The sequence below is a fragment of the Leuciscus leuciscus genome (assembly GCF_965113295.1).
Source record: "Leuciscus leuciscus genome assembly, chromosome: 8".
Taxonomy (NCBI): Eukaryota; Metazoa; Chordata; class Actinopteri; order Cypriniformes; family Leuciscidae; genus Leuciscus; species Leuciscus leuciscus.
In genome coordinates this window covers 2932812-2956259 of record NC_138732.1, presented here as the reverse complement: position 1 = coordinate 2956259, position 23448 = coordinate 2932812, and the positions used below count along the sequence as shown (strand labels likewise).

At 39.9% G+C, this 23448-nt stretch overlaps 3 protein-coding genes across 6 annotated transcripts in view; 2 read left to right on the top strand and 1 right to left on the bottom strand.

The window, feature by feature from the left end:
* The window catches only part of LOC309504114 (uncharacterized protein), a 600323-nt gene that overhangs the window by 25585 nt on the left and 551290 nt on the right, over positions 1-23448 (bottom strand). The gene's annotated exons all lie outside the window — the stretch shown is intronic.
* Positions 7425-11295, top strand: LOC309504151 (uncharacterized protein). The gene is made up of 5 exons (XM_082177198.1): positions 7425-7569; positions 8800-9138; positions 10417-10518; positions 10602-10643; positions 11245-11295. The coding sequence occupies exons 1-4, from the start codon at positions 7524-7526 to the stop codon at positions 10631-10633; spliced, it is 519 nt and encodes a 172-aa protein (XP_082033324.1). The 5' UTR covers positions 7425-7523; the 3' UTR covers positions 10634-10643; positions 11245-11295.
* Positions 13431-23448, top strand: part of LOC309504145 (uncharacterized protein) — a 34048-nt gene continuing 24030 nt past the window's right edge. Inside the window, exons 1-2 of one of the 4 annotated variants that reach the window (XR_014207965.1) lie at positions 13431-13921; positions 18940-19816. Coding sequence is in view for 3 of the 4 variants with exons in the window: in XM_082177185.1 (XP_082033311.1) it covers positions 19771-19816 (46 nt within the window). In the remaining variant the exon portion in view is untranslated. Of the gene's footprint in view, positions 13922-18939; positions 19817-23448 lie in introns of those variants that run through there. The other 3 variants (XM_082177185.1, XM_082177187.1, XM_082177186.1) reach the window with 3 other exon arrangements.

Sequence of the window (23448 nt, the reverse complement as noted above, 5' to 3'; positions counted from 1 at the left end):
ATAACCCCCTGGGGTCGGCGGTATCGTCGGCGATACCAGCTCGCTTTTTTTTTATCAGTGTAAAAGAGACTCAAAAATACTCTGTTGACTTTGATTTTCCATAGGAGTTTCATACATCAATCGATCCTGTTAAGTGTGTATTTTTTTTGTGTATACTCACAATAAAAACAAAGTGTTGTGCTTTTTGCCAAATAAAGAAAAATAAACACGAAGCGAGTTCTGCCTTCTCGCTGTCAGTTAAGTCCATTCTGAAACGCGTCCGAAAATGAACCATAACTCAGGGACTACTCAGTCAAACAGTCACACAGGCATGAAGCTTGAATTCTCTTCTTTTAAATGAAGTATTTTTTATAAAAAACAAATATTCTCAGTATATGTAATATGAATGAAAAGAGAGAGATGTCAGTCGTTCTCATCTCAGCTCATTATGTTTTAATTTGACTCCGCCCACGGAGAGCGCGCGCTATTCAAACGCAAATGTGAGGCGATCCTGCAATCCTGTGAAACGCCCACATCAGCTGGATAACACACACACCGCGAGTTCACTTTCAGACTGTACTTTACGACGCTGTGAGGAATAATACTATCTTGATAATAATCCTGGAAAATTTACCTCAGAAGTTCTGGAAGTTTCATTTCGAGGAGCGACGGATCCGGCTGAGGAATAGGTCAGTTCTATGCTTTGTTCTAATCGCAAGTGTCTGTACACGCAAAAAGACTGTTTAAATATGAATCGCGTTTCTGTGTGTGAATGAATGAACGCACAGATGCGCGCTGTTGTGTAGCTACTACAGCTGGCACAAATACTGTTTCAAAATGAATAGCGTTTCTGTGTGTGAATGAACAGCTTTTAGCAAACTCTATTGCTATACAGAGATGAGTAAAAATCGACTACAAAAATCGGATAGATTATAAAGTTTTTACTGTAAAATACTGCCACATCAAATAAGCTTATAATGTTGCCAATTTCTGCTCATGTGTTAAATATATATGTTTTGTCAAAAATAATCAACTAAGATGTTATAGTGTTTGTTCCAATGTAGGCGATATTCAAACTAATGAATCCTTAACTTTGAAATACGTATGATAAAATGTATTTTTACAAAGAAAGATTAAACTGGAAATATTGTTAAAATTTTAATTGTTGTAATTGTATAACCTTTTTAATAAAATAGCTAAAATATATACAAGGATAGATGTAAACAAAAACTTAAAAGGTCAATATAAGCCTTCTCTTTAAATAATTTTTTATTGTGTTTTATTAGTGACACATTTGGGTAGAGAATATATTCCAAAACTTTCTGAAAATACAGCATGAGAATTAACTGCACAATTACTAGAAATGTTTACCTTGGATATTATACAATTTGCAAGCACAATTTGTGAAAAAACAACAACAACAACAACTGTGTTTCCAACTGTGAACCAATTATATATATATATATATGTATATATATATATATATGTATGTATGTATGTATGTGTATATAATGTATATAATGTAATGTATAAATGCAAGGACTATAATATATACTGTATATAGTCCTTGCATTCTTTCCTGTGGCTCAGTGACACACCTGAATGAAAGGCTCATTATGGGTGTGAACTTCTCAGCTGTGAACCACTAAATATTCATGATGGTGTTGGATCGTTTACGCCCCACCCGCATATTGCCTTTCCAAACTAAAAGTGTTTCACAAAATTTAAATCAATGTATCGTTTTATGTGAACGATTAGGGAGGATGATTTTCACATCATTTTGAAGAAAATACTCTAGGCGACGACATCCATTACTCAAAAGTCTTATTGACACATATTTAGTATGTGTTTTGTGGCCTTATTTAAGAAACTTTAGTTTTTAGTTTTTTCAATAACCATGCATAAACATTATTCTCTCAAAAATGAAAACATGTACATACATGTTGCTCACATATTATGGTAGCCCTGTTTGTGCTAAATAGAGTGTAATTACACCTTTGCCATTAATATGTTTATAAGCAACTGAAAAAAGCACAAATGTCAGGGCATGTCAGAACATCTCAAGGACCCCAAAAACACCTTAGACCCCAGAGGGTTAATGTTATATTGTTGGTTCATTGATCAAGTGTTGGTATTGCCATGCTCGTTTTCCTATAACACATCTGTTGACAGACTAATCAGTGATCCAGCGTGATAGGCTGGTTAGGAAAAAGGTGGAGACTGTTGCCCTTTAAGACCGTGCTTGAGAGACCGAGAGGTGTGTCGTTTGTGACTGCGTCAGTTCACAACGCTGGAAACTGACTAGACTGGGTAGTGGGAATTGCTACCCAGTCATATTGTGAGTACAACCCCAGTAACTGATATTTGAAGATCGTCTGATGGATATTGTTGTGATCATTTTACATCTAATTCATAACTAGTAGAGACTGAGAACTAATTGCCAGTACACTAGCCATAGCTCTTGGTTTTTCTTTGTAGTGCTGTGATTTATTTGGGTGGTGGTATGTATTGGTTGGTGTGGGTATTTGTGTGCACAGTGAGAGTGGTAGTAGGCTAACATTAGTTTTGTGCTTGCATTGGACTGGAGGTACTGGCAGTTTGTTTCTTATTTTCCCTCCAGTAAACTACTGCCTGGATCTGTGGAGGCCATTCATTCGTTGACCATAAAGACATACTGGACTGTGCTATGTACTGCATCTCTTTTTGATAACTTGTTTTAATATCTAGGTTATCCTGGTTTTATGGTAATAAAATATTTTTTAATACAATCTACTGTTTGAGTGTCAATAGTGTCCAGCCCTCAGTGAGAATAATTTAATTGGGTTAAATTGAGTCCCGGGTTTCAGTAATCAACCTAGGTGGTGTAGTTGGCTACTTTATTTATTTGGGTTTAATACCAACAGTATTGCTGGTTTCTGTCATAGAAAGACTGTCAGTCCATTTGCCGCTCCCCATCACGCCACATGTACCCCTTTTCTACAGTGCACAGGACCCATGGCTCTCTCTTTGCGAGCCCCACGTTCTGAGCCACCCGAACCGCGGGGAGCGCGAGCCTAGCCGGCTTCATCAAATACAGACTCTGATCGGTAGTGCTACACAAGGGCGCCGTAAAGGGGTGGAAGGTTAGGACGATTCTAAGGGCCCAGGCTGATTTAGGGCCCAGAAGAGCAGACCCCCTTTTTCTTTTCTTAGTTCTTTTCTCTTTTTTATACATGCATTAAATGTGCTAGGGCCCCTCATGCACTAAATGTATATTTTGTACGTTTTGACCATAGATTTAATATTTAAAAAACAAATAATGTATTTACTGTTTCAGTCACACCCCTCCCCCTCACAATGGTTCATTCCACCTGCGCTGTCCGAGCTACGATCGCTAGTGTAGCGTCTCTTGCTTATTGCACTTGCTATGATGCAGCGCAGACAGTGACACACGCAGGCATGTCACATCAAAAGTCAGGGCATCAAAAACGGAAAGAGAAGACAGAGAACGCCGAAGTCGACAGTATGTCACACAGTTTTTCAAAAAGAAAGGTAGCTTGCCCTATTCCTGTATTCCAAAACTTTCAGAGTTAGGCTACTTATTTTTGTTGCTACATGACCTGCTTTTATCTAGCTAGCTTAGTAAAATAATTACTGAATTATGATTTACATCCAACAATAATAACATCTCTGCTGTCTCCGGGTTATCATGTGTCGTAGACACAGATTCAGCGGCTGCTGCACACCCACGTCCTCCTTCCCCACGTCCCCCGTCCCCGTCTCATGGTGCGTTCACACCGGACGCGAATAGCGCGTCAGGCGCGAGTGATTTCAATGTTAAGTCCACGCAAAGAGTCAAGACGCGTTGTAATTTCGTTTTAAACTTTGGTTTTCACGCGCGTCAATTTCGCTCTTGACGCGCGAATTAACACAAAGTGGTCAAGCGTATAACTAGACGCGGCAGGCGCGAATTTGACGCGCTATTCGCGTCCGGTGTGAACGCACAGTCAGCCGAACAAGGTGAGCCTGAGCGCGAAACTTCACGAAGATTGAAGTCTCTAAACACGTCTTATCTACTGTGTTCGCCACATGATGATAACTTTACAAAACAAAAAGTAATCTACACGCTTTACAAAATTACAAAATCAGTTTGCCGTGTGTGTCGTGTGTTCTGTGAAGTGACAGTGCTGCTGCTACGATCGATGCTGTCAAACTTGACGTTCTTAATATGAATAAAATGCCCCAGAAAAAATTATATAAAATTGAATAAAACATGTGTCTGTAGTAACCATTGGCTATAAGGAGTTTACAAAATAGATATTTTAATATTTTATATTAAGAAAACAAAATAATATGGTTATTACGTGTGTGTGTGTTTGACTTATAAAGATGCAGAGTCAGCTTTATTGTCTGCACCTCGTATGCAACTATGCAATATCTTTTTTAAAGTATACAGGGCATGTTTATTGGGTTAAATTTTATCTGTAAAAAATGTAGGGGGCCCAGAAATTTTGGTTTCCATAGGGCCCAGAATTTCTGGCGGCACCCCTGGTGCTACACAGTGGCCGCAAGCCCGGGCGTGCTGCCCATCATGATTGAAGCAGTGGGCAGAGCTGTCAGCACTCAGACTGTGTCTATGAACCACAATATGGATAACATCATGGAGAAGCTCACAGCTTTGCAAAGGCAAATGGATCGTTTCGGAGACCAAAATGGACCAGGAGCTGTGTAAATTGGAATGCGGCTACTCGCCCCAAAACCAAACAATCCCAATCTTATCTGCTTTCGGCCCCCCTCAACCAGCACTGGCCTTGGCCAAGGCCGCTGTTAGAACAACAACTCCCCCGGAAGAGCACTGCAGCGTGACGCTCTTGCATTCCTTCCCCCACACCCCACAGACACCTGCTGACTGTTGACTCTGTCTGGGACCTGATCAAGGTTGTCTCCATGGCAACTGCTGTGTATCGCTATAACAATCCTGCGGACTGAGGCACCTAGATTATGATGCCAGGCGTAGCGACTCTCCAGGCCTACATACACAAACCCCCCCGCCACTCAACCCCCATCCCTCGCCTTCGCCGCTTTGTACCACCAGTCTGACAGGCGGGTCTGTGACCAGCGCAGAGAATGGCTGCAGGACCGGATGGCTGCTTGCCTGTGCTGGGTTACCTCCATCCCCCACTCCCCTCCCCTGTTGCAAGTCTTGTGTGTTCATGTTGTAGAGCAGGGGTCTCCAACCTTATTTCATTTGAGAGCTACTTTTTAAAAATGAAAGTGGCTGAGAGCTACTCATATTATATAACACTTATATCTCTTAAATAATGTATCATAACTCTCAAATGGACAAAAATCTAAACTGTAATATGCCTGAAAGAGTTTTTATACATCACTTTTTAATGTCAGAGTGAAAAAAACAGTTCAGTTCAAACAGTACTTTTGCTAATTATACTATAGTTGTCAACAATAACAGTTACATAATTATAGTGCATCTTAAAGGACAAGTTCGGTATTTTACACTTAAAGCCCTGTTTACAGATCGTATCTGATGAAATAGAACGGTTAAGATTAAAATTTGGACACATGCTCCTGTCCCGAGAATTTTAGGTTTATTTCGCTTTTGTGGACCTATTTTGCCAAACGCGTCACACCCGTGATTCTTCCGTTGAGAGCTTGAATAATAGACACTCCAGCCCAGTTGGTGGCGATAATGCACCTTTGCCAATTGCAAGCAAACCACGGGCATTTCATTGAATACACAGAAGAAGCAGAAGAAGAAGCGGCGGGGTAATATCGTAAAGGTGCTGCGGTCTCACAGCACGTCCTATTAAGTCAATGGAGTTGGACAAAAACTACGATAAAACCTGTTGGAATGCATCTTTTTCAGCGATTTTTGAGTGAACATATCAGTGAACACCCCCTGACCACTCGGTGAGTTTCACGTCTTTGTAAACGAAGGTTTAATGTGTTTTTAGGATGGAATCTTCCAGTGCATATAGACAACCATTGTGGGGGTGGTGGGGGGAAGCGAAATAAACCTAAAATTCTCGGGACAGCAGCATGTGTCCAAATTTTAATCTTAACCGTTCTATTTCATCAGATACGATCTGTAAACAGGGCTTTAAGTGTAAAATACCGAACTTGTCCTTTAACTCTAAATTGAGCAAAAAATACTACAACTGAGTTTTTGTAAACTCATTTCACTCTTTAAATTTACAGAACAGTATCAGAGAAGTTGTTGGCTAAATATACCAGTTGTTTATGGTTCATCATCATAACTCTCAAATAAGCAAAAATGCCTGAAATACATCTGAGTTTTTGTAAACTCATTTCATTCTTTAAATTTACCGAACAGAATCAGATTTTGTTGGCTACACATAACTATATGGTTCATGTTATGGTTTGCATTAATAAAAGTCATGTTCAAAGTAAATTAAACTGGGAAACAAACAGCAGAACAATTTCAAATGTTTATGTTGGTCTTCATTCTGAACTAAAATGTATGCTACATAAATAAGAGTAGCTAAATGACAAAAGTTCATGAAGGGACACATATGATGTGCATTCACATTTTCTTACATTTAATGAGCTGACTGACACTGCATTGTTTCCACAAGAGAGGTATATGCTGGTGTGTATGCACTTAGGTTCACTCTTATGAAATCATTCAAATGTTCATCTGTCAGTCTTGTTCTGAATTTGCATTTGATCACATTCATATCAGAAAATGCTGCTTCACAAAGGTATGTAGATCCAAATAAAGCAGATGCTTTGAGTGCAGCTTGGTGAATGTTCTTGTAGACTCCTGAGTCTACCAGACTCTAGAAATGTGGTAAATGTTGCTGAGATTTTAACTGGATATTATTTTGGAGATTATTTTGAAATGTTATCAATGTCCATCTCTGTAAAAGGGTTGGCAATAAATGCCACACATGGCTCAAGTTTTTCAAAATCACTGAACCGTCCCTCAAATTCCTGCCCAAGCCTGGACAGGAGGTCACAATACTTGTGTACATCAAAAACTTCAGTAGCATCTGCGTGGCTTTTTAACATCTTCAACACTGAAGGGAAGTGCTGCAATCTGTTGTTTTTCAATTGATGAACGTGGAATGACAATTTTGCTGGTTGTTTTTGAGTCTTTTGTTTTTGTTTTGTCTACCTGTCCAGGGACAACAGATGCAAATTAGATGTTAGCTAACTGTTTAAATTGTGCGCTGTCCCTGTCAAATAAACAGTAAAAAAAAAATTCAGACTTGGGTAAAAGTTGTGCAAATCGTGACAGATGTTTTCTTTAGTAGACGGTTTGTTCATCTACTCATCATCAAAGACATTTTACTTGCGGTCGATGCTCAGTGATGAAATTTACATGTTATTTTTTGTGTCCTTGTGCAAGACCTTCAACCAAGTTTTCCAGTAAATGATGTCAACTTCCTTTTCTCTGAGAAAGTGCGCTGTAGTCTTTATATACGGTGAGCACAGACGAGTGTCAGAGGCTCTTCTAGCGATTGTGTGACTGAAGAAACATCTTCTCTCTTCTGCTGGATTACTGGCTCTTCTGGACTCTAGAAATGATGCTCATCTTTGGACTGATGCTGATGCTGAAAACTGCTGCATGTGAGTCGACTTTCAGCTCAAACTCTCTGATGATGAAGCTCTGACATGAAAACACTGTAATATTACTTTAAGAGTTTTTCCATAAACTGCAGGATCTAGTAATTGAGTCTGTTTTAAGTGTTTAAAGCCTGGTTTCACAGACAGGGCTTAGATTAAGCCAGGATTAGGCTTTAGTTCAGATAGGGCGTTTAAGTAACTTTTATTTTTATAAACGTGCCTTAGAAAAAAAACACATTACTGGTGTGCATCTCCAGACAGAACAATGGCACTGACATATTTAAGACATTTTAGTGCAAGTTGCTCTCAGTTAAAACAGATCAAACATGCATTCAGTTTTCTGCTGCTTCCTCTCTCTCTCTCTCTCTCTCTCTCTCTCTCAATCTACTCTGTTGATCTCAAGGATCCTATAAAATTCTACGAATGTTTGTGTAATATTTTAGTTTATGATAATGTGTGTGTAAGCTGAAGAAACTGGAAGAACTGGTTTGAGGAACGACCACTCCTCGAGAAGACGAAGGACCTTTCTGGAAATTAACATTTGAAATCCCCCTTGTGCACTATCGAGACGAAAGTCTCACCTCCGAATCATCCTAATCTACATTTCTTCCCCTCATCCCCCACTCCTTCTCCCTCATGCTGAGATCACCAAAACTCACCCAAGAATATATATGGTTTACAGTATTATACATGTTTAGTATCATTTGAAATGTCTCAGTGCGACTGGTACACATGTCTCATTTCCAAATAAATAAAACAAAAGGTAATAAGGTTTTTAAGAGTTTAGAGATAACTGGCACACAAAGGAGGGTGGGAGGGTTACACCCGCCTGTTCTCAAAGGGTGTAAACACTGAATGCAAATTACCATTGTTAGCAAATGTTTCCATGTGAAAAGCTATATAATGAAATGCAACTGGAGGCTTGGGGCCTTTTGTAACTCAAAATTGGCCCATGATGCTAAGAGTGACCAAAACTCTTAGCATCATGTATTTTAATGTCGGGTTCGCATCTTTTTTCTTTATTAGAGCATTCGATGTTATTGTATTGATTATCTTTGAACTGATTATGAAATTGGCATGATACATTTACCTGACATAATAAATTGTAAACACGCAGAGACCTTCCCCGCTGGTCGGATGCCTACTTTGGGCCGAAATCACGGGCTTACGTGTGTGTGTGTGTGAGTGTGTGTGTGTGTGTGTGTGTGTGTGTGTGTGTGTTTTGTTCTTCAGGTGTGGAGCGGTTCTGCTGGTTTAATCAGGAAGGTCCCTGTTACGTTGCTCTCGGAGACAAACTCAGTTTGATGATGCCGAACGCTAGAGAATATGACCTGAAGATGCACAATATAAACTACAACAAACAAGATGATCGACTTTGTAAAATAAAGAATAACAGTATAAATAAGGATGAATGTGATCTCTTTAAAAACAGACATGATGAAGTGTCAGTCAATAATGGGATTCTGATAATAAACACTGTGATCAGAGCAGATTCAGGGAATTACAGATTACAAGTCTTTAACTCAGAAGGCTCAGAAATATTTAAAGCAGATCTACAAGTGATTGTTGAAGGTACAGTAACTCTCTCATCAGACTCATTACAATCTCATGTTCTCAAAGATCTCGATTCTCTGTGAAGGTTTTTATTCCTGTAACACACAGTAAACACACTACATACTCCAGTAATACTGAGAGTAGTGTGGATGTACGGCATTCTGCTGTAATCTACAAATCAGTGTTATTTTAGTTTTTTTTTTTTATAGTTTACAGATTTACTATTTTGTATTAGCTTATAATAATAATGAATAATTTTAGTGCTTCAGCTTATACTTATTTCAGGGGCATAAATTACATTCTGAAAATAAAAAGGTTGCTGCTCATAAGTCATTCTGGAAAGACAGGAAATTTATAGGAAGTTTAGGAAGTTTACACAGGACCTGGTCATGCAGAAGGCAGGAATTATGCACAAAAGATGATTGACAGGCCAAGATGCAATCAAAGCTCCTTGAGTCATAACTGTTGCAAAACATGGAAAAGAACAGATAGAATGAATGCTCTTTCAGCTCTTCAGATAATATTCTCTTTATTCTCATAATGAATAAAATGGCATTCTGTATGACGAAATATTTTGTAAACATGTGAGGATAAATAATTTTTTCTCCAGATATGTGCACCTTTGGACTAAAAGCCCTAACGGACGCTGTTCAGTGAAGCTATATGTGTGAACACAAATAAACCGGAGCAGACATGAGAGAATTCATATGCCTGATGATATTCTATTCAAAATATAAAAAATTAATGACACTGCAACCTCGTTTTATCATAAACCGTGGTCAAATATTGAAGCTGGAGTCTTTAGTCTTTCATCCGAACACAATCAGAGTTATATAAAAAAATATCCTGGTTCTTCCAAGCTTTATAATGGGACTGAATGGTACTTTAGTGTAACCTGTCCTACTCAACTCACTCCAAGCGGGACTTGAACAGGGCCTCTGATGTGGGATTCAGAAGGCCTTTATTAACCCCTGGAGACGTATGGATCACTGTTATGATGGATGGAGAAACTCAGGGACCATTCACTCCCATTATAAAGCTTGGAAGAGCCATGATATTTTTTTTATATAACTCTGATTGTGTTTGGCTGAAAGAAGAAAGTCATATACACATAGGATGGCTTGAGGTTGAACTATAAAGCTGGGAAGAGCCAGGAATTATGTTTATATAATTTTGGGTGAACTAACTCCTTAACAGGCTGACTGATGTTCACTGATTGATTGATTGATTGATTGATTGATTGATTGATTGATTGATTGATTGATTGATTGATTGGTGTGTCTGTGTTGTGTTCAGAGATTTCAGCATCTGTAGTGCATGTGCTGGTCTGGTGTTTTCAGATGATGGTTCTGTTGGGGCTGTTAGGAGGTTTTCACATCTACATGAGACTCACGTCAGGTCAGACACATTTATCATCATCACTATGGATTTGACATGCAAATATTAAGAGTGTGAATATGATGAGAATCTGATGTTTTTAGGAAAGAAACAGGAAGATCAAATGTGCAAATGAGAAGATTTAGGGCGCTTTCACACTGGCAGTTTAGTGCGGACCGGGGCACGGTTCGCATGAAAAATCGCTAATGTGAACACTGTCATCGGACCCGGGTGCGCACTAGAGTACCGAACCCGAGACTACCTGGAGGAGGTGGTCTGAGCTCGGTTGCTCCCGAACCGTGGCGCGGTTCGCGTTAATGTGCAAGCAACACGGACTCGGGTGCGCGCTTGTTCAGGAAGTATAGTATCCCGCGCATGCGTATCACTGTTGATATCATTGTTTCCTCACACACGACAACCATGAGTGGCAGGGGAACGTTGTGAAACACGGCGTCCCCTGGATATGTGCTGAATTACACCATGTAATGAACATAAACGTAGTTGTCTCTCACTATGTTGCGCATAATAGCACCAAAAAAACAGACAAATTACAGCTATGCTCAGTCGAGTTGTATTCTCCATGCGTTTTCCGTGTGCGTTTGCGATGACGTAAGATCACGGCAAACGCACCTGGGTTCGATACAACTAATTGAGTGTGAAACCAGACCAACGCTGCGGGGGGCGCCGGGAACTAGCGCACTCGGGTTCGGACCGCAGCAAACGAACCCAGTGGAAAAACGCCCTTCGAGAAGGACATGAAGAGACAGCAGAAGATTGAAGATCTCAGCAGCAGATCTCGTCACATCTATGAGAAATCACCAACGCATTCTCATCCAAGACTTTCACATCCATCCAGCAGTTATTTTACAGATAATTTATTTCACATATCAGCTCTTGGTATTGTAACGACAATGACTATGACATGCGGTCACATGCTGTTCAAATTAGTAAATCCTGATCTCCAAACAGACAACGAGTTGTTCATGGCGTCTCCAAGTCTGCTTGAACGGTCAAAATTGCATCTTTGTGGCTCCCCGAGGGACATTTGAGTCACATAAGGAAACCCTGTTTTCTTAGAATCCCCTCTAAAACCCCCATTTCAGCATGGACTCCCTGTGACTTTTACAGTCTCATGACACACACACACATACACACACACACACACAAACATCCGTTGTGTGTAACTTAACATTCTTTTAAATGTGTGTAACTCAGACTTGTATCTGAACTTCCTGTATGTATGTGTGATTAATGTTGTTTTGATCATATAGTTATGATCTTCGAGTGTTTGGATCTGAAATGTATTTTTGAAGAATGTTCTCCCAGTAGAATCGCATCCCGTAACCCGAGCTCATTGGCAGGTCATAAAATTTGACCACCAAGATCAGCCAGCCCTATGCATGAGATAACAGGGTCGCAACATTCCAACACCCACACACACAAACACACTCTGGACTTTGAAACAGAAACCCCCTACAGAAAAGGACTTTTACCCATAAAGTCACTCTTAAATGTACTAAATATATATATTTGTGTGTTAAGAGGTGTGTGTAAACCATAGGAAAGCATATGTCCTATTTGTAACATTAATAGGACTGCTAGTGCCTATACAAATGCATAATAATGTATCTTTGCATGGCTACAAAGCCTATATTCTATTTTTGATATCTCTGTAATCCTCTCCAGCTGGCGGAGTTGAATTCCGATAGCAGAATTCAGTGATGCGCATTGTTTTATAAGTTCATATGTCTGGAGAAAATCCTCTCAAGTTAAAGTCAATCATGACTCATTCGAGTGGGCGTGTCTAACCGGACAAAGGAACCTTCCCGCTCGAAAAATCTCGACAGCTGATTCGTCCTACACGAAGGAGGGGACGGCACATTAGACACTGATAAAAGTCCAGACCTTCAGTAACTCGCTCTCTCATCTCTTCCAACTCAACTCATCCAACTTCTCTGGACCCTCTTCCTCGGCGCAGCGCTTCTCCAAAGGAACATCTGGAGGAGGCCCTGGCCTTCTCCATCGAGCGAGCACATGTTCGAGTCGTAGCTGCGTCCTTTGCAACAAAGACTGTAAACCTCTCCCATCCCGGGAGATGAACCTTATTTTCTGGTAACATTAAATTCAAGTGAGCCTTTACATCGTCTTGCGAAACGACCCAGAAGACGAAGCTAGACGCAAACCAGCCGGACACGCGCACAATAAATGTACATGCGACTTATGAATTATGACCATGAGTCATAAATATTAATATTGCCAAAATTCCCTATATTCTTGAGCTAATTCACATTTACCCAGAGGCATTTACGCTACAGTATTTTAATTTAGTTGGTGGGTTGCAGTTGATTTTTTTCTTATTTTACATTTGCATGTTTTAACTGATGAAAACTGTTCTTCTTGATCTGTATCTCAGTTTTGCAGTGTCTGATGTTTTGCTCTCTGTGGTTTTAAACTTCTGCTTGCATTTGCAGTTTTTTAGATGACTTTTAACATGTTTAGCCACATTCGTGCATCTTTCTTCACAAGATCTTTGTCATATGAAATCGACAAACACATCGTTCTTTAAGAATTGTAAATGGAATCTCTGTTGATATTGTTAAGATTAACTTGGTATTGAGTTAAATGAAAATAAAATTATTTGAAATACAATTATTTAGTTCAGTTGATTTAAAAAAAAAAAAAAGTTAAATATGTATAGTCAATTTTAATTTGATTTCAGAAAGCACAAATTAATCTATGGAGCCCCGTACATGACATCCAGGGGAAAAAATAGACTTTTTTGTTCCCTTGATTTGCTATATCGTAAGTAACGATATACTTTTTTTTTCTTGCATGTCATGTGCGGGGCTCCGTATGAATCAAATTTGAACAAGTGTTCATTTTAAAAACAAATCTAAATAGATATCAAATTATAAAATTAACTTAAGTAAATGTGTCGAGCTTTAACTCTTTTCCTCCTGCAACTGTCGCTAGTAACCAGGAAAGTTTCTTATCTTTGACACTTGCTATAGTACGGTGGCCGAGAGATCTCAATGCGCTGCAACCGAAGAAAACACATGCAAATAGAAAAACAACCGCAAATTAATAAAACATCTTCATCAGTTTCACAACACATGTGTGCTCCAAATACTCACAACACAACCAAATACAGAAACACACTGCAGAAACGTCTGCTTGATCGGATCACGGTGATCACATGTTAATGCCAAGTGTAAACGCAGCCTATGTGCCTTAAAGTGGAGAATATTTACTTTATGGTGCAGAGAACAGCAGTTGAACCCATTAACTACCCAATGGCTTCAGTGCTGGAGTTCCTTCAAGACTGTTTCTCTGCCGGTCTTTCCCCGTCCACACTTAAGGTCTACGTGGCGGCCATAGCTGCCTTCCACACGCCGTTAAGCGAGGGACCATTGGCGAGACACCAGTAAGTTCATTACTCTAAAGGTGTTTTTTTTGCTGGCTATTTCTGTTTGGAGGTCGCTCCTGAGAGAGCTAAAGCCTTTCTCCACCCTAGACTCATGTGTCACGTTCTATTGTCCTCCAGGCCTTCCATCCTCCACCACATGTGTCAGCGGATCTACTGGGCCCGGTTTTTCAAAAGGTTTAATCCGGATAAAATTGATCCGGATTTAGTAATCCTTTTTTTTGCGATCCGTGATCACGTAATCCAGCTTACTTTTGAGCCAGTTTTTCAAAGCAACATCGGATTGGATCAATCTGATCCGGATAGGAACTTTTCAGGATCACCAAATCTGGATAACCAGTGCTCAAACAGGATAGGAAATCACAATGTAGAACTATAGATATGTAAAGAGCAACAAGTAGAATAGCCAGTGTGGGGTCAATATAAGTTTATTTTTATTTGAAATGAAAACACACACATTTAAAAAAAAACAAGATGTGCAATTGAGCGTTTAAATGGAGTTCTTAAGAGGCGCTTTGCATGCCTTAACTAAATATTCTAAAAACAAAAATATTTTTGATTGTGATTAATATATATATATATATATATATATATATATATATATATATATCAATTAGTGACAGAATAAAATTTATTGTTTTTGGTCAATTTTGACAGCTGTTTGGGGGATTATTTTATGAGGCCAAACTCTTTCTACTTTGCTGTAGGCCTATACTGTAAGGCTGAATACGTTAAAGCCTACCTAATCACTGTAGCCTGATGGATGAACAAATAAAATTAAAACCTTATGAATAAATAGGATATCTTGTAAGATACTGCATGATCCAAATATAGTATTATTTGATACATTTTTTAAGTTTTCATTACATTTTGGGCATGAAATCCACACTGAATCCCCCCTTCTGATGGGATCAGTTTAATCCAGATTTTTTGGATCAAAGTGATCCAAATCCTACAAAAAAGTTCTGAAAACCCCAAACTAAAGGTTTGATCCAGATCAAAACCATGATTGGATTACGTGATCTAATCCGATTATGTAATCCGTTTTTTGTTTTGAAAAACCCATTTTCAAGATTTGATCCAATCCGTTATCCAAAATCCTAGTGGATTACTTTTGAAAAACCGGGCCCTGGGCCCGGTTTTTCAAAAGGTTTAATCCGGATAAAATTGATCCGGATTTAGTAATCCTTTTTTTTGCGATCCGTGATCACGTAATCCAGCTTACTTTTGAGCCAGTTTTTCAAAGCAACATCGGATTGGATCAATCTGATCCGGATAGGAACTTTTCAGGATCACCAAATCCTGTTTACTAGAGCCTTAAATGGAACCAACAGTGTACCCTACTGGCTTAGCAAAGAACAGCAGTTGGCAAAATACCGGTGGCCACAAATAACCGTTGTTTATTTTAATTTTAAGAAACAGAAACACTGTAATAAACAGAAACATTTTACTTTCCTTATTTTGTTATAATGTTAAATTGTAGATTTTGTTGTTTTACCATATCTCATTAGATGTGACATGCTTCATATATGCTTCAAATATGAAGAAATGTATATATCATCAGTAAACATTGATTTTGTGATCATTCATTTAAAAAAAAACAACCTCTCTGGTTTTATTTGGTTCGAAAAATCACAACTGAATCCACCCTTCTGATGGGATCAGGATAATCCTGTTTTTTTGGATCAAATAGATCCTAATCCGAGTTCAAAGTTCTGAAAAACCCAAAGGGCAGGTTTGATCCAGATCAAATTTAAGATCGGATTACATGATCTGATCTTAGTTCAGAATCCCTCTTTTGCTTTTGAAAAACCCATTTCCAAGATTTGATCCAATCCGTGATCCAAAATCCCACTGGATTACTTTTGAAAAACTGGGCCCTGAAGATCAAGCGTAGCATCAGTTCTGGCAGGTCACGTTAGTCAAGCTCTCATCAGTGACTCTCAGCTGATCCACGTCTACCAATAGGAATACGACGCGTATCACTGTATTCATATATAAGCTCCTTCAGTATTATCAGCAGCTATCGCGTTTCTCAGGAGCTGATTACCCTCCTCCCTCCCCAGCTCCACTCGTCAGTCAGGATTTGGCATTCTGATTCCCCCTGAATCAGACTAATGGCTTGTTTCCACTGACGGTACGCAATTAATTCCGTTTCCACTGTCAAAAGTTGTGAATGGTACCAAAATGCCAAACCGCAGCAGTACGGTACTAAAGGGTGGAGCTAAGACTCACTGCAGAACGTTGATTGGTTGACAGAGTACCGTCACTTGCACGTGCTACAAGGGGAATGACAACATTTAATTTTCAGTTGAAATATAATACTGTTATTGTGTCACGAAATGTAGTTTTAAGAGTTTTTCAGGCGAGAATGTAGTTGTTTAAAGCTCAAATCTGTGGTTTATTTATAAAGATTTATGAAAATTTGATCCAGGTTGTGAGATCCAGGCGATCACCGGGCGCTCGGCACTCATGTACCCCGCCTGGAACAGCCTTTCCTCGGCTAGTCCTTTTGACGTTTGCCGCTGACTCTGACGTCTCTGAAGTGGTTAAACATGAGATATATGATATATATGTAGACCTAACGGGCGATCTTTGGTCTCGTGAATCTATAATTTGTTCCCTGGCCAATCGTTTTGGCTGAGGGCTAAGTGAAGTTTCATAACTGTGTATACTTAAGATATTTAAAGCTGCAGTCCGTAACTTTTTTGTGTTAAAAATTATCCAAAATAATAATAAATAAAAAAAAACATAACCAGCCAGTGTTCAAAACTATCTGCTTGCCTAAGCTCGATTCAAATTGGTTAGCTTTTAATAATGATTTGAATTCCAGTGGTAATGGTGGATTTCCGCGGGAAATTCGAGCATGTCTTTGCGTCATTACGTCACATCTGTACACATAAAGAAGGAGTCCCGGATAGTAGGCTATATTGCGTGTGAGGATGTTTGAGGTGTAGATTTATAGCCTTTTCTCACAGCACTTGAAATAATTTAAACTTATGGCGGATCTTGAATGTTTCAAACGACAATCACCAGTGACAACTGGAGGTTCACCAGTTGTAAAACCCAAAAGACTTCGGACTTCGGATTGGCTAGAGAAAAAACATTTCAATAGTTCAATTATGTAACAGTAGCGCACTTGTTCGCTTAATTTACACCAGGGTTTCTCAAACTCGGTCCTGGAGGGCCACTAAGAGATCGTTAGATTTAATCAGCGCCATTTACTGCAATGCTTTTTTTCCACTTAGTTGATCAGACCAAAAGTGGATGTTACTTACTTGTTCAGACGTCGTTTTCCGTTGAAAATTCTAATATTGGTCATACTTCAGAAAAGTATAATCTGTGATTCTGAATGCCCGTATTCACACCGGCGCGGTGATTGACAGCCGCAAACTCTCCTCAAAACATTGGATTCATCCGCGCTGTTTCATGCCGATGTACAACCCACGTAAAGTTGATAATTCCGCAAATAACTGCAATTGCAGATTTCGAACAGAGATGTATGGATGTACATGAAAAATATGTATATATTTTAATCACAGTTTAAGTACGATTATTTTTATCCTACTAAGAGAAACAACGTGGCTTTACTGATGCATAAACAGTATTGAACGACTTTGAGAGAAAGATTATCTGTCTGTCTGAACTTGAACAATTACACATCAGAAATTCACATAACCCACTGGTTCTTCAGAGGCTCGGATGAAGGAACTAAAAAAATACTTTTGTGTTCTTTTGTACATCCAAACACTGAGCAACTGCCATGCTTCGCTCGTTTGCAAGCCATGATGTCTCTCGAGGAAAAACCAATATCGCACTCGCGCAGCTCATTTTCTCCTGGGCGGTCAAATTCTCGAAGAGAAAGGGGAGGTGACCTTTCCCCTTATGACGACATACAGGGAAGATTCGCCCATCTGAGCGTTCATTTTCTCAAAAATACCCAGGGCTTGGTTTACACCCATCACAACGTCTAGCCATTGGGGGACCGTAGGCAGGCTAGGGGAACTCATATTAAGGTTAAAAAACCTCATAAAGTGACATTTTCATGCAATGGGACCTTTAATTTTATCACAGTGAAGATGATCAGAGTACAAATGCACATATTGCCTGAACCATATTTATAAGTTTAATATTTTTTAAATGTAAACGAATAGAGGCAGGGTTGTGTTTTATATTTCGTTTTGTTATAAATAGGCTAACGTTACATGCAGTGAATATAATCAATATGCGTTGCCTGAACCACATTTGTGTGGCTATAATGTTTAAGATTTATTTAAGTGAAAATGAAAAGAGGCAGTGTGGTGTTTTATAACATATTTCGTTTTTATTGTTGCCTAAAATGTACATACAGAGATAACTGGAGTAGCAGAGCGAGCTGAGTGACGCTTTCAAGAACGCGCTGTTCCATTTGCAGAATTACCAGAATTACTCGCGTCCTCATGAGTCATTCTCCTGAGTTGGACTTGGCAAGTCCGAACTTTGCGTACTTGCTATTGAGAAACGCCTAATGTCGGCGCTTGGCTTCTTGTGACAAATATGAGAAGCAAGAACAAGATCTGCTGTATGTCATCCATTGTTGTTTATGTCGCTTTGTTCTTCGCGCGAAAATGACGTCGATCGCTTCTTTCCGGCATAGGCTACACCACGCCTATCACGTAAGGGTCCTGTTGGCAGTGGAAACGCTAGCCGATTCGTGGTTTACCGACCCAAACCGTACCGTACTGTACCGTACGGTACCGCTCAGTGGAAACAAGCCATAAAATTCTCTAATTATGTTGTATATTAAAATGAATGAATGATATCTGCAATACATTCATGTTGGTTCTGTTCTGTTTACTCTAAGAGGGGTTATTGCTGCTCTCCTGCTCTTATCCATGCTAGGCCTCATGGATGTGCAGGGAGTTCTTGCCCAGAACAGAACCATAGCCTACCGCTAATCCAAACTGTATGCTAACCATCAATTGTATTTGACGATAGTGGTCCTGACAGAACTACACCTTGTGTGCCTCTATGCATAGGTCCTCCTCATAAAGGAAGTCTGACCAGCTGTTAGTGAGCTTTGGGTCTCCCAAGAGAAGCGTCAAAGCAGACCATCAGCAAATTGATTGTCGAGGCGATCTCTACCGCGTATGAGGTGCACGTTACGCCTTCGCCTCTGCTGGTCACGGCACACCCTACGAGGAGCGTTGCATCCTAGAAAGCTCTATTTTCTGGACCTTTCTTCCACACCGGGCTCTCAAGTACTCTTGTCCTGAGTCGTGATCAGACCGGTTTCACACCAGGGAATGTGTGAAAAGGTCAAGTTTCCATTGTTGATTCAAACTTGGGTAAAAGTTTTGTCTCCATTGAGTGAAATGCTTTAGATATCCTAGATAAACTGCAGATGATACATTTTCAATTGTTAGTGAAAATAACAGGGAACGTTGATTCAAACGTGGGTAACAGTTGTTAGAAGACGTGCAAATCGTGACAGTTGTTTTCTTTAGTAGACGGTTTGTTCATCTACTCATCATCAAAGACATTTTACTTGCGGTCGATGCTCAGTGATGCTCTTTTTGAGTCCTGCAGTTATAAAAGCAACAAACGGGTGATGAATTAACATACAGAATGTCTACATGAAAATGTGAAATTGCAGAAGCATTGGTCATAGAAAGCCCACAGCAGGACAGAAAAGACATGTATGTGTTTTTGTTCCTTGTGCTTGTACTTCTCCTTTTCTCTCAGAAAGTGTGCAGTAGTCTTTATATACGGTGAGCACAGACGAGTGTCAGAGGCTCTTCTAGCGATCGTGTGACTGAAGAAACATCTTCTCTCTTCTGCTGGATTACTGGCTCTTCTGGACTCTAGAAATGATGCTCATCTTTGGACTGATGCTGATGCTGAAAACTGCTGCATGTGAGTCCACTTTCAGCTCAAACTCTCTGATGATGAAGCTCTGACATGAAGACACTGTAATATTACTTTAAGAGTTTTTCCATAAACTGCAGGATCTAGTAATTGAGTCTGTTTTAAGTGTTTAAAGCCTGGTTTCACAGACAGGGCTTAGATTAAGCCAGGATTAGGCCTTAGTTCAGATAGGGCGTTTAAGTAACTTTTATTTTTATAAACTTGCCTTAGAAAAAAAAAAAACCATGTGGAGATGCACACCAAAAAGATCCACCACAGATCCGAAAACTGGTGTGCATCTCCAGACAGAACAATGGCACTGACATATTTAAGACATTTTAGTGCAAAGTTGCTCTCAGTTAAAACAGATCAAACATGAATTTGGTTTTCTGCTGCTTCCTCTCTCTCTCTCTTTCTCTCTCTTTCTCTCTCTCTCTCTCTCTCTCTCTCTCTCACACACACACACACACACACTCTCTCTCTCTCTCTCTCTCTCTCTCTCTCTCTCTCTCTCTCCAATGGGCCTCATTCACCAACCGTTCTTACGAAGAAATGTGTTCTTAATCCCCACTTAAGCACTTTTTACTAAGATTCTGTCATTCACTAATGTTTTCTTCTCTTGGATTTGTTCTTAGCTAAGAGCAAAGTCTACGCACACTCGAGAGCACTCTTACGCGCACGTTTGAGAGATGCAAACCAAATAATTGGTTACTGCATTTTATTTAATTCTACAGTCATTAACAATGATAGTATTTTACTTTAATGTATTTCTGATCATGTGTTGAAAAATAATAATAATCATAGTGTGCAAAGAAACACTAACACTGCAATTAACATCAGCAATTAAGCTGATTAAATCAAATATTATGTATATTAGTTTGGTGACTGAACGTCTTTTGGACATTCACCATCTTTTCTTGCACACGGCCCTGAAGTGTCATGTCCTTATATGGGAATTTGCGGGGAGTTTTCTTATGCTAATTAGGAACAACTGGCACGCGATTTCAATTACGAAGACGTGGGATTTATCAATCCTAAGAACACAAGTGCGAACAATTCTGTTGTTTAAAGGTCCCATGACATGTGTAACCGGCCTAATTCTGTCCACTGTTATGATCTGCGTTGTGTTGTTTTATTGAGAGAAGACACCGGACACTGGAACTGCTGCTCATCATGGAGAATTTATTATCATGGAGGATGTGGATGGTACTGGATGGATTAAAGAGAAAATGCAGCAATGAAAAGTGTTTTCTCTGTGATTTTATCACCTCTCCTCAACTCACTCAAAGCAGACTCAACACACATCACAATGATAATAACATATCAAAAATACTATGAATGAAACATGTTGCAAACAAGTGCAAAATGAATTGTCACAATTTATCCAAACATACATTATATTCTCTTGCAGCTAATTTTAAGTCAATCATAAATTAGTAAAGAAACAAATTGATACAAAATTAATACATTGGAAAATGAAACAGAAATAAACCATACCTGGATGGATTAAAGAGAAAATGCAGCAATGAAAAGTGTTTTCTCTGTGATTTTATCACCTGCAGATTAAAGGGATACTTCACCTCTGGAAAGATGAATGTGTATTTACAATAGGTCATTTATGTAGAAGAAATGTGAAATTATTTTTGAATTTGGAGCTTTCTAGACTGAGAAAAGCCAGAAAATGTATTTTTTGCTTATGTGGATGAAAGACAACAACTCCCAGAATGCACTTGCTTCGCTGCCCTAGGAGACCACGCCTACCGGTTAGAGAGCGCAGTTGAAAACAAGGCGGCTAGGCTACAAGTGAGACTCAGGGGGGTAATCGAGCGCTCGATTTCCGTACCACCCCCGGGAGCCGCCATTGGCTAACAAGCCTTCACCTGCTGTTAGCATCCCATTGACTCCCATTCATTTTGGCGTCACTTTGACAGCGAATAACTTTACATCTGAGGCGTTTAAAGACTCCATTTGTCCATTGTTTATTTCTAAAGAAACACGACCATGTATAAAAGGCTCCATCACCTTGTATCTTACGTTATGGCCCCGTAGAAGCAGTTTTTGTAAAAGTAGGCTAACGATTGCGTCATAACCACGCGACTCTCTGGAAATTACCGTAGAGACAGGAAGAGAAGCTCGCAGTCAATCGGGGGGGCGTGGAGGCATAAAGTCCGATAAAGTCAAGGGAGAAGCCCATAGAGAGTCATGACGTTGCTCCTGCTCCTAGCTCATGGACAGCTCCTACTCACACTCTCCGTCTCTGCGAGATTCGGAAGGGAATGGTTCAGATTTCGCTTGGCACAACTACTAGAAAACGTACAACTGTCAGGCAGGCTGCTCACGTCACATCTACGTCGTCAAGCTCAGTTTGAGTCTGCGCAGTACGCTCAGCCATCAGGAAGTGAGTGCTTCTAATTTGCTTCTCTTCTCTCCGTTGAAACCTATGGGGTCGCTGTGTCCAGTTTATATACTGTCTATGGTGAGACTCCGTTACGAGTTTGCCCGGTATTTTGAGATCGCCCAAAATGTCCGGGATTCGGCTTTTGCGTTCTACAGTCGCCATTCAATATGTTTACTGTGGCGAGCGGGACGAGACTGAGGCGCGCGGGTGAACGGCGCGAGGCCGGTGGCGTCATTACTGAGATGCGCCAATCTCGTATCTCTCACGGAGGAGCGGGAATTTTCTTAGCAATGTTAAAACGCACATCAACCGATCACTTGTTTAGCGTTCATGTAAACACTACATTCAGATTCACCAATCGGAATGAATTCAGTTAGATTGAAACAAAAGGTGTGTTTGAAAAACAATGAATGGCGACTGCAGAAACCAAAAGCCGAATCCCGGACATTTTGGACGATCTCGACAGCCGGACATGTCCGGGAAAAAGAGGATGGTAACCATTAATAATGAGCTTTCTCCTACTACTCAGTTTTCTCCACAGAACAAGAGCCTGCTAGCTTAGCTTCCAAAGAAAGACGGCTGATACTGTGTACATTCTGTGAGTGAGATCCCACCTCCTATACATACAGTCGGCATCTAGTCATAGTTGGGGGCGTGGCGAGGGTGGAGTCGGCGTGGGGGAAAACACTGCGAGCATCGTGTGTATTTGAATGACAAAAATGTGGTATTGCGAGTCATTGACGCCTGCCGACCGGCAACGGTACATTGTAAAATTAACTGCAATAGGTTATGATAGCCCTTATTTAATTAAAAACTGGGTCAATGAACCAACCAAATGGCCGGAGGTGTCGTTTCCAGACATATTTTGTGATCTGGTTGAATCTCCAAGACATCGCGGTAGCTGTAGCGGTAACATTAGCCTATAACTCAATCAACTTATGTTGCATACTATAACTCCATAAAACCTTATCACTTACCAGTTGTACGTATGCTTCACTCCAAACTATTAATCCTTTTGTAAAACGGTGATCACTTAAGAAGTTATAAAGTCCTCTAGTAACTCACAGACTGCAGTCTACTCCATAGGTTCACGGCTCGCGTCATAAGCCTTCAGCTGATAACGCTGACATCCCTTATGAAAAACAACTATAGGAATCTTGTAGTATTTTGGGACAAAATATTATATTAATCCAATAGGAATACTATAGTATTTTGGGACATACTATAGAAGTACTATAGAGGT